Source organism: Somniosus microcephalus, chromosome 26 (assembly GCF_052327205.1).
Source record: "Somniosus microcephalus isolate GS21.2 chromosome 26, FLI_Smic_1.0, whole genome shotgun sequence".
NCBI lineage: Eukaryota > Metazoa > Chordata > Chondrichthyes > Squaliformes > Somniosidae > Somniosus > Somniosus microcephalus.
In genome coordinates, this window is record NC_141012.1 from 39,081,740 (window position 1) to 39,094,216 (window position 12,477).

Consider the following 12,477-nt stretch of genomic DNA (forward strand, 5'->3'; position numbering starts at 1 on the left):
CTGCGACAGGTGGTGAGAGAACCAACATGAGGGAAAAACGTACTTGACTTCATCCTCACCAATCTACCTGTCGCAGATGCATCTGTCCATGACAGCATTGGTAGCAGTGGCCACCGCACAGTCATTGTGAAGACGAAGTCCCGCCTTCACACTGAGGACACCCTCCATCGTGTTGTGTGGCACGACCACCGTGCTAAATGGGATAGATTTAGAACAGATCTAGTAGCTCAAAACTGGGCATCCATGAGGCACTGTGGGCCATCAGCAGCAGAATTATATTCCACCACAATCTGTAACCTTGTGGCCTGGCATATCCCTCACTCTACCATCACCATCAAGCTGGGGACCAACCCTGGTTCAATAAGGAGTGCAGAAGAGTATGCCAGGAGCAGCACCAGGAGTACCTAAAAATGAGGTGCCAACCTGGGGACGCTGCAACACAGGACTACATGCATGCTAAAAAGTGGAAGCAGCTTGCTATAGACAGGGTTAAGCGATCCCACAATCAACGGATCAGATCAAAGCTCTGCAGTCCTGCCACATCCAGTCGTGAATCGTGGTGAACCATTAAACAACTAACGGGAGGAGGAGGCTTCATGAATATCTCCATCCTCAATGATGGTGGAATCCAGCACAGGAGTGCAAAAGACAAGGCTGAAGAGTTTGCAACCATCTTCAGCCAGAAGTGCCGAGTGGATGATCCATATCAGCCTGAGGGCCCCACCATCACAGAAGCCAGTCTTCAGCCAATTCGGTTCACTCCACATTATATCAAGAAACGGCTGAGCGCACTGGAAACAACAAAGGCTATGGGTCCTGACAACATCCCGGCTGTCATGCTGAAGGCTTGTGCTCCGGAACTAGCCGTGCCTCTAGCCAAGTTGTTTCAATACAGCTACAACACTGGCATCTATCTATGTGGAAAACAGTCCAGGTATGTCCTGTCCACAAAAAGCAGGACAAATCCTATCCCTCCAATTACCGCCCCATCAGTCCACTCTCAATCATCAGCAAAGTGATGGAAGGTGTCGTCGACAGTGCTATCAAGCGGCACTTACTTACCAATAACCTGCTCACTGATGCCCAGTTTGGGTTCCGCCAGGACCACTCGGCTCATTACAGCCTTGGTCCAAACATGGACAAAGGAGCTGAATTCCAGAGGTGAGGTGAGAGTGACTGCCCTTGACATAAGAACATAAGAAATAGGAGCAGGAGTAGGCCATTTGGCCCTTCGAGCCTGCTCCACCATTCTATAAGATCATGGCTGATCTTCGACCTCATCTCCACTTTCCTGCACTATCCCCATATCCCTTGATTCCCTTAATATTCAAAAATGTATCGATCTCTGTCTTGAATATACTCAATGACTGAGCCTCCACAGCCCTCTGGGGTAGAGAATTCCAAAGATTCACCACCCTCTGAGTGAAGAAATGTCTTCTCATCTCAATCCTAAATGGCCGACCCCTTATTCTGAGACTGTGACCCCTGGTTCTAGACTCCCCAGACAGGGGAAACATCCTCCCTGCATCTACCCTGTCAAGTCCTGTAAGCATTTTGTATGTTTCAATGAGATCACCTCTCATTCTTCTAAACTCTAGAGAATATAGGCCTAGTCTACTCAATCTCTCCTCATAGGACAATCCCCCCATCCCAGGAACCAGTCTGGTCAAACTTTGTTGCACTCCTTCTATAGCAAGTATATCCTTCCTTAGGTAAGGAGACCAAAACTGTACAAAATACTCCAGATGTGGTCTCACCAGGGCCCTATATAATTGCAGTAAGATGTCTTTACTCTTCTACTCAAATCTTCTTGTAATAAAGGCCAACATACCATTTGCTTTCCTAATTGCTTGCTGTACCTGTATGTTAACTTTCAGTGATTCATGTACAAGGACATCCAGGTCCCTCTGAACACCAACATTTTCCAATCTCTCACCATTTAAAATATACTCTGCTTTTCTATTTTTCCTACCAAAGTGGATAACTTCACATTTCTCCACATTATATTCCATTTGCCATGTTCTTGCCAACTCACTCATCCCCTTGAAGCCTCCTTGCATCCTCCTCACAACGTACATTCCCACCCAGCTTTGTATCATCAGCAAACTTGGATACATTACATTTGGTCCCATCCAAATCATTGATGTAGATTGTGAACAGCTGAGGCCCAAGAACTGATCCCTGCAGTACCCTACTAGTTACAGCCCGCCAACCCAAAAATGACTCGTTTATTCCTACTCTCTGTTTTCTGTCTATTAACCAATCCTCAATCCATGCTACGGTAGTATATTACCCCCAATCCCATGAGCCCTAATTTTGTTTAATAACCTCTTGTGTGGCACCTTATCGAATGCCTTCTGAAAATCCAAATACACCACATCCACTGGTTCCCCCTTATCTATTCTGCTAATTACAACCTCAAAAAACTGACAATAGATTTGTCAAACACGATTTCCCTTTCATAAATCTGTGTTGACTCTGCCCAATCCTATTATTATTTTCTAAGTGCCCTGTTACCACATCATTAATAATAGATTCTAGCATTTTCCCTGCTACTGATGTCAGGCTAACTGGTCTGTGGTTCCCTGTTTTCTCTCTCCCTCCTTTCTTAAATAGTGGGGTTACATTTGCCACCTTCCAATCCACGGGAACCATTCTAGAATCTATGGAATTTTGGAAAATGACAACCAATGCATCCACTATCTCTATAGCCAACACTTTCAAAACCCTAGGATGTAGGCCATCAGGTCCAGGGATTTATCAGCTTTCAGTCCCATTAATTTCTCCAGTACTATTTTTTTACTTATACTAATTCTTTCAGTTCCTCATTCTCGCTAGACCCTTGGTTTTTCACTATTTCTGGGAAGTGTTTTGCGTCTTCTTCTGTGAAGACAGTCACAAAGTATTTGTTTATTTTTTCTGCCATTTCCTTATTCCCCATTATATTTCTCCTGTCTCAGACTGTAAGGGACCCACATTTACTTGTGCTAATCTTTTCCTTTTTACATACCTATAGAAGCTTTTACAATCTGTTTTTATGTCTCTCGCTAGTTTACTCATATTCTATTTTCCCTTTCTTTATCAATTTCTTGGTCCTCCTTTGCTAAATTCTAAAATCCTACCAATCCTCAGGCTTACTACTCTTTCTGGCAGCATTATAAGCCTCTTCCTTTGATATAATACTATCTTTAACTTCTCTTGTTAGCCACGGATGGACCACTTTTCCTGTAGGGTTTTTGTGCCTTAAAGGAATGTATATTTGTTATAAATTATATATTAATTCTTTAAATGCTAGCCATTGCTCGTCCACTGTCATACCTTTTAATGTAGTTTCCCAATCTACCTTAGCCAACTTGTCCCTCATACCTACGTAGTTTGCTTTTTTTAGATTTAAGACCCTAGTTTCGGATTTAACTAAGTCACTTTCAAACTCAATATAATATTCTATCATATTATGGTTACTCTTCCCTAAAGGCCCCTTTACTACAAGGTTATTAATTAACCCTGTCTCGTTGCACAATACTAGATCTAAAATAGCCTGTTCTCTAGTTGGTTCCTCAACATACTGATCTAGAAAACTATCTTGTATACATTCCATGAATTCGTCCTCCAAATTATTACTGCAAATTTGGTTTGCCCAGTCTATATGTAGATTAACGTCCCCCATGATTACTGTATTACCCTTGTTACATGCACCACTAATTTCCTGATTTATACTCTGCCCTGCATTACAACTACTGTTTGGGAGCCTATAAACAACTCCCACCAATGTTTTCTGCCCCATGTTGTTTCTTAGCTCCACCCAAACTGATTCTACTTCTTGATTTTTGGAGCTAAGATCCTTTCTCTCTACTGTCTTTATCCCATCATTTATTATCAGGGCTACCCCTCCTCCTTTTCCATTTTGCCTATCCCTTCTAAAAGATATGTATCCTGGAATATTTAGTTCCCAACCTTGGCCACTTTGCAACCATGTCTCTGTTATGGCTATTAGATCAAACCTGTTAATTTATATCTGCGCTATTAATTCATCTATTGTGTTGTGAATGCTTCACGCATTCAGATATAGTGCCTTTAGCTTTGACTTATTTCTATTTTTCCCTCCAACATAAGGCCAGAAATGGGGATGTTCGCTGATGACTGCACAGTGTTCAGTGCCATTTGCAACTCCTCAGATAATGAAGCAGTCCATGCCCGCATGCAACAAGGCCTGGACGACATTCAGGCTTGGACTGATAAGTGGCAGGTAACATTCGTGCCACACAAGTGCCAGGCAATGACTATCTCCAACAATCGAGAGTCTAACTACCACCCCTTGACATTCAACGGCATTACCATCACCGAATCCCCCACCATCAACATCCTGGGGGTCACCATTGGCCAGAAACTTAACTGGACCAGCTACATAAATACTGTGGTAACAAGAGCAGGTCAGAGGCTAGGTATTCTGCAGCAAGTGTCTCACCTCCTGACTCCCCAAAGCCTTTCCACCAACTACAAGGCACAAATAAGGAGTGTGGTGGAATACTCTCCACTTGCCTGGATGAGTGCAGCTCCAACAACACTCAAGGAGCGTGACACCATCCACCACCTTAAACATTCACTCCCTCCATCACCGGCGTACCCAGGCTGCAGTGTGTACCATATACAAGATGCACTGTAGCAACTTGCCAAGGCTTCTTTGACAGCATCTCCCAAACCCGCAACTTCTACCACCTAGAAGGACAAGGGCAGCAGGCGCAGGGAAACACCATCACCTCCAAGATCCCCTCCAAGTCACACACCATCCTGACTTGGAAGTATATTGTCGTTCTTTCATCGTCGCTCGGTCAAAATCAAACTCCCCCCCTAACAGCACTGTGGGAGTCCCTTCACCACATTGACTGCAGCGGTTCAAGAAGGCGGCTCACCACTACCTTCTCAAGGGCAGTTAGGGATGGGCAATAAATGCTGGCCTTGCCAGCGACGCCCACATCCCATGAACGAATATTTAAAAAAAATTCAGCATTTGAAAATAAAGCTTCCTGCTGGAACCCATACTTACCAACTTGATGGAAGGCAGGTTAGAAAATAACTTTGGAAAAAGCTCAAACTGTGTGTCAGCAGTACCACAGCTCCGAGGCACTATTTGAGCCCAAGCAGCGTTTTTTGAAATAATGCTGCTTTACGGAATGGAGGATAGAAAGGTGATTGAAAGACTCAACCTTTCAATTGGCCTGCCTGTTCTCCATGCTCATGATGGTAAAGGCAAATGATTTGCTAACATTTTACACAAAGGCAGTTCCCAACGGGGTGAGAGTGACAGCATGGCTTTAGATTTGATTACTCTTGGCATTCTATCGTGTTATGATGATGTGATAGATTATTTTATTTAATTACTAACTTTTGTGCTGCAACCTCATACCTGTATCAATTGGAAATAAATATCCCAAGACATCTATTGGTTTTCTAACTTGTTATCGAATCACAGCAGTACACTTTAATGCTTAGGACAGAAACTAAAACCTGTGTGTATTAATGGGCAATCTATAAACAGCACTGTTGCTAATGCTGGCCATAAGCAGGTCCAGCCTTGATCTCATGGTTGAGGATATATTGTAACACTCTTTATGGGACTACTCTCGGTTATTCTATGTTTGGCAAGCAATTAATGTTGATATGATAACATCACTAATAGTAATTTCTACTGTTACCCATTTACTATTTTAAAATCTTGCATAGGATGCACTTCCTGATCACAAACCTTACTAACCCGTTGACCTGAAGTCTCTCTCCCAATTCCATTGTCGTCTTGTGTAATATATATCTTCTATTCATCTACATCTGGCCAGCAATTTGGAGTGCTAAGGCTACATGCAGTCCAGGACATCCAATTATCGTCCACCCCAAACCCTGGTGAGGAGAGTGCCCTTGTTAAATGGCACAGTTCGCTTCACCATGTGGACGTGGAGGGCTCCCCTCTGTCCTGTTAACTCTAAAGGACTCACTCACCCAGTCAGCACAGGCTGCCTCTGTGTGCTTCTTATTTTTCCTCAACCAATTGATGCTGACCAGAGTTGATGAGAGTTATACTGGTGCAGGACAAAATGAACAAGACTGAAGATAGATCCAAATCATCATAGGGGACAAATCTGGCAGGAAGCCATGCCACACAGAATGATGGACACCAATCACAAGGTGCTTAAAATCTGCTGTACCAGGCATCTTAGTTTTCTCAACCAAACTTTTTCTACTGAGCACCTATCTATGTTGCAAGGGAAGGGATATGGTCTTCAGGGCAAGGCATCATAGGGGGCATTTTGCATTTCAGTTCATGGAAGCAACCACAGCTCATGGTTTTCCAATAAAATTGATGAATGAAAATTCACAGTCTAGGGAGATGCAATTTCCTGATATGCACTAAAGCAGAAAATCATACATGGCAAAACATCTTAACAGGGGTGTCATACCTTGCATCTGACCTGACAGTCTGACTTGCTCCACCAGCATGTAGATGATGCAGAGAATGAAGAAAGTCCTCAATTCTGTGAGATGGACAATTATTGCATCCAACTGTCCTGGTATTTCTATTCATATGTGTTTTCAACTCACTCTTCAACTTCCAAAGCCCTTATTCTATGTCTGGTTGATTCTATGTAAACTGGACCCTATGTCAGAAGTATACTCGCCGAAGGAATGCACTAAACTTTTTTTAATTTTTTTTATTTTAAATGATGTACATTAGAAAATCGAAACACTTTAAATATTTAAATGATTTTTTAAAAAAACCTTATTGGAGTAGGTTTTTTTTGTATGGCTTCGGATCCAGTGCTTGAAACATTCATGTTTGGCATCATTAACACAAAACAAAACAAAAACTAGCAGTGCATTTTAAATAGTAGCAGTTAACTAAAAGTACTGTAAGATGCAGCAAAAGAAAACATAGGAAGTAATGGACTCTCGTGTTTGTCCGCTAAACCATTGGATTGCAGAACTCACTGAGTTGGGCTTGGTGACTCTCCTTCTTTCAATTTCTTCCTCATAGCGTAACCTCTGTATGTTGCCTGTATGACCGCAGCAGCGTAGTCTTCATCTGAATTTGCTGCGTCCTCCTTATTCTCCTTAAAACAAAAAAAATCTTTAAAATTAGTAAACTGCTTGTAAGACAATGCAATCCTTCTTTGAACAATAAGCTCAACTGTTTTTTACCATCACAAGCAGTTCCTCTGGAGATTGAATTTGTTCTATTTCTCCTTCTGTTGGTGCTGCTTCGATTGTCAGAGAGTCTGTGTCTTCCCTTGGACCTTCTTCTGGTGCTGCTTCAATCATCTGAGGGCCTGTGTCTTGCCATGAACCTTCTGATGCTATTTCAGTAATCAGAGGGCCTGTGTCTTCTCTTGGACCTTCTTCTGGTGCTGCTTCAATCATCAGAGGGCTTGTGTCTTGCCCTGGACCTTCTTCTGGTGCCGCTGCGATCATCTGAGGTGCTGTGTCTTGCCCTGGACCACCTTCTGGTTCTTGAATTGCCTGAGAGGCAGTATCATCCATTGCATCTGCTGGTGCCTGCTTTGGGGACGAGGCATCTATTTCCTTGTCCTGTGAAAAACAAGTGGATTATTATTTTAATTTTTGTACAATTTTAAGACATTGTGAAAGCTGCTTTACAAACAGAACAATCAACTCTTGTTACAAATGTTACCTGTTTTAGTGTTAACTTACTCCTATAAATAAGTGTAGAATCATGGGGGAAGATTATAGTCTGTTTGCAATGTGGAACAAAATTATAAATCGGTTCTTTATAAATAGGTGTATAACTTGTCTCCCTTTTTTTGATTACAAATCTTATCCCTAACATTTTGGATATGTTAACATAGTAACAGGAACAGGCCATTCAGCCCCTCATACCTACTCCATCATTCGATTAGATCATGGCTGATCTGTACCTCAACGCCATTGGCCTGCCTTAGCTCCATATCCCTTGCTACCCTTGCCTCACAAACATCTAGCGATTTCAGGCTTGAGAGCTCCAACTGTCCCAGCATCCACAGCCTTTTAGGGGACATAATTCCAGATTTCTACTACCCTTTGAGTGGAAGTGCTTCCTGATTTCCTTCCTAAATGGTTTAAATCTTAATTTAAGATTATGTCCTCTTGTTCTTAATTCCCCATTAGAGGAAATAGTTTCTCTGTATCTACCCTATCAAATTTTTTAAAATTTTAAACACCTCGATCAGATCAACCCCTTAATCTTCTATACTCAAGGAAATATAAGCCAAGTTTATGCAATCTGCCTCATAATTTAACCTTCGAAGACCCGGTAGCATTCTGGTGAATCTGCGCTGCACCCCCTCCGAGGCCAATATATCCTTCCTGAGGGGCGGTGCCCAGAACTGAACGCAGTGTCCAGATGGGGGTCTGACCAAGACTCTATACAACTGATGCATAACTTCCACCCATTGTAATCCAGCCCCCTTGAGAGAAAGGTCCAGTAGCCTTTTGATTGCTTTTTGAACTTGTCTACTAACTTTAAATGATTTGTGTACTTGGATTCCGAAGTCTCTTTACTCCTCTGCATTTCCTAGTTTCTCACCATTTAGAAAATACTCCGATTTATCTTCCTTGGGTCCAAAGTGGATAACCTCATACTTGCCCACATTGAACTCCATCTGCCATAATTTTCCCTACTCACTTAATCTGTCTATGTCCCTTTGCAAATTCCTGCTCCAATCTGCACTACTTACTGTCCCTCCTAATTTAGTATAATCTGCAAACTTGGATATACAACTCTTTATTCCTTCATCCAAGTCATTAATAAATATGGTGAAAAGTTGAGGCCCCGGAACAGATCCCTGGGGAACACCACTTGTCTCATCCTGCCAATCTGACTACAGCTCTGAGAACTAGTAACACTAAAGGGTTACTGGGTCAGTCACAAAACCGTGTTCATCATCTTCTGTCAGTCATGATCATTTCAACATAAGAACATGTTGTTTTTGAGGTGATGTTGTGAAGGAATAAGTCATATCACCTTTTTAGAAAAATACAATTCTGGCCTTGTTCAGATAAGACAGTTGTTGACTCTGAATAAATAACCTTATTAAAACAGAAGAATGGGTGGCTCCGAATGGGTGGCTCCGAATGTGTGGCCTTGTTGGAACAGAACAATGGTCAATCCTGGATAAATGATCTTGATTACACCTTTTAAAGAAGACACATGAGATAAGGGACATCTGCCCTTCACACCTTCTATATGGTGAACCCAGAACACCTGGAGATGCGGCAGATTCTGGAATATTACAAGCTGATGTGGCAGTAAGAATTGCAGAAGTCAGCAGAAAGATGAATAGTGATAATTAACTTGGATCAGCAGAAACCGTACGGGATACTACTGAAAAAGGGTATAAATATTGAAGTCTCAAATGGGATATCAGACTTGCTTTAATCGGGCAAAGCGATTCTCGACTACAGAGGTGGCCCTGTAGTCTTTCACTCTTTGTACCTCGGGGATCGAAGGTAATTTGATATTGTTGGATATCCTGTGTAGAAAATTTTAAGAACTGTAACAAAGTTCAAATTTAAAAGAAAGAGGGGGAAAAATTTGTTTGGGGTGCCATTGTCGGCCGTGCGCAAAGTTTAGCGCCTGGCGCTAATTATTGCCTCCGACAGTAAACTTGGCTTTTATCGCCCCTGGAGGTGATTGGAGCGCTAAATCAGGCGCATCACATCTGTCTTAAGGCACAAAGGCCAAGGAGCGAGGCGCTACCTCACAGCGCTGGCGAAGCTCATGTGATGTCAGTCAGCAATGGAACACAGACACACTGGCACCGGCCAATTCTTAAAGGGGAGTTCTGACGAATGGTCATTGACCTGAAACGTTAACTCTGTTTCTCTCTTCACAGATGCTGCTTGACCTGCTGAGTTTCTCCAGCTTTTTATGTTTTTATCTTAAAGGGGAGGGTTGATCTTGCTCTCCATCCACATCCTGCTCATTGCAGCCTTGAATCTCGGCCTGGAGAGACCTGTACATCAAATCTGCTGGAAAAAACAATGGAGAGACCCGGGGAAAGAGCTCAGAGTGTAGCCCCCACAGTCTCTTCTAAATAGATTCAAGGAAGGGCAAATCAAAATGAACCTGCAAAGTGCTGCTCAGTACCCAGAACTCCTTCACACAGCGTTGAATCTCTCCAGAAGTCTCTCTCTCTCTCAGAATGTGTGGTGCACAAATGTCACCAACAAAAAAAGGCAGGAAGCGGTCCCCTTTAAATAGCGCTCTCCCAGTCCCTTTTTGACTACAAAATGCTCCCCTCAACCTGTCGTTGCTAGCGGCAGGGGGTGCCACTCAATATCCCGCCTGGGGCGCTACCGGGGCATTGCGCACTCGACTGACATCACAATCGGCTGGCGCAAGAGATCGTGGCGGCAGTGTTTAGCGCCGCCGCAAAATGTCTAGTTAGTTTTGCGAGCGGCACAAACATCGCCGCGCCCGGGCGCTAGTTGCTTTGTGCCCAATTAGTGCCCTCTTAAGGCGCTAACGGGAGGCGCAAACAACTGAATTTTTCCCCCAGATTCTCTGTTAAAAATAAGATTGTATTTTTTCTCTTTTTAGAACTGTTAACATTGCGAATGCACGTCGGTTCTTTTAATAAATCTCTATATTTTTAGAATTGTCTCACATAAGTCTTCTGTATCAATAATTCACAAACCCAATCTTTGTACACTCTTTGGTGAAGAGGTACATTTCTGAGGGGAGATCTCTGGACCTTCATAATATCCTGGATGTTACAGTCTGGCTAAACTTATTAAAAGTGCTATTTGGCGGACGGTAACATTCTCGGATTGTTCCTTTCCTTTAGGGAGAGATAGTCCGGACCTTTAGACCCAGTTTAGCGTCTTTAGGGTTCGGCTACCTCAAACTTTAGTTGAAAGTGAACGTCTGAGAAATACGCCTGATCCGGGATAGCCCCAAAGGGGCTAGGACTAGTAAATATCCTTTCAATGTTACTTTAGCAAAATACATACCCTGCACTCCTTGTAGTTCATTTTTGTTTATTTTCATCTATTAACAATCACAGTTACTGCCCCTTCTTTCTAGAACTGTTGGAAAGGCTCTCTCCGATGACTGAGCAGCCATCATTTTTCAGCCAGTGATGCTTCAACACTGGTGTCAATGGGCCACTGCTGGTGTTGAAGTAACACCAATCACAAAATCTGGGCAAGTGAGTTCATTCAATGAACAGCTGAGCCATTAAGAACTGAAGGCTGCAGGATAGGTAGATAAGGTGGTTAAAAAGGCATATGGGATACTTGCCTTCATTAGCCGAGGCATAGAATATAAGAGCAGGGAGGTTATGATGGAGCTGTACAAAACGCTAGTTAGGCCACAGCTGGAATACTGTGTGCAGTTCTGGTCGCCACAGTATAGGAAGGATGTGATTGCATTGGAGAGGGTGCAGAGGAGATTCACCAGGATGTTACCTTGGCTGGAGAACTTCAGCTATGAGGAGAAACTGGACAGTTGTTTTCTTTAGAGCAGCGAAGGCTGAGGGGATACCTGATTGAGGTGTACAAAATTATGAGGGACATAGATAGGGTAGATAGAAGGAACTTTTCCCCTTAGTAGAGGGGTCAATAACCAGGGGGCATAGTTTCAAGGTAAGGGGCAGGAGGTTTAGAGGGGATTTGAGGAAAAACTTTTTCACCAAGAGGGTGGTTGGAATCTGGAACTCACTGCCTGAAAGGGTGGTAGAGGCAGGAAACCTCACAACATTCAAGAAGCATTTAGATGAGCATTTGAAACGCCATAGCATACAAGGCTACGGACCAAGTGCTGGAAAATGGGATTAGAATAGACAGGGCTTGATGGCTGGCGCAGACATGATGGGCCGAAGGGCCTCTTTCTGTGCTGTATAACTTTATGACTCTATGGGCTAGATTTTCAGTATAGGCAGTTTTGGGGCGCTAACCTTAGCGGCCGCCCGAAGTTAGCGCCCGCCCCAAAGTAGCGCCCCGTTGCCGGAAATTCAGTGGCTTCGCCCTAAGAGGTTGGTGGAGCGCTAAAAGAGGCGTTCCACTACTATCTTTAGGCGCTAAGCCGGCGGTCCAGAGGGATAGCGCCCAGGCGGGGCGCAGCGCGGGTGCGGTCATTTTTGGACTGACAGCAGACCCCGTGGCGCCGACCAGCTCTTAAAGGGGGAAGGGACGAATTGGTCTGCTGCCACGCCCTGCACACTGCAGCCTTGCAAAGAGGCCTCAACACTGCTGCTCAGCCCCAGGGAGTCATGGCAACGCCAGAGAAGGCCCGTCAGCGTGCCCTGCGCTTCTCAGAGGGTGATCTGGACATAATGGTCACAGCTCTGGAGGTGAGGCGCAAGACCTTGTTCCCAGAGAGTGGGAGGAATCCAACCCACCACGACTACACCAAAGCCTGGAAGCAGATCGCCCAGAGGGTGACGTTCACCGGCGATGCCCCCAGGACCCACAAACAATGTCGTAAAAAAT

The 12,477-nt window shown here is 43.8% G+C and overlaps 1 protein-coding gene across 1 annotated transcript in view; it reads right to left on the reverse strand.

Annotated features, from left to right (window-relative positions):
* The window catches only part of LOC147100399 (uncharacterized), a 354,033-nt gene that overhangs the window by 278,486 nt on the left and 63,070 nt on the right, over positions 1-12,477 (reverse strand). Inside the window, exons 5-6 of the mRNA XM_085968064.1 lie at positions 7,189-7,575; positions 6,979-7,100 (exon numbers count right to left, since the gene is read on the reverse strand). Coding sequence (XP_085824190.1) covers positions 6,979-7,100; positions 7,189-7,575 — 509 coding nt within the window. The remainder of the gene's footprint in view (positions 1-6,978; positions 7,101-7,188; positions 7,576-12,477) is intronic.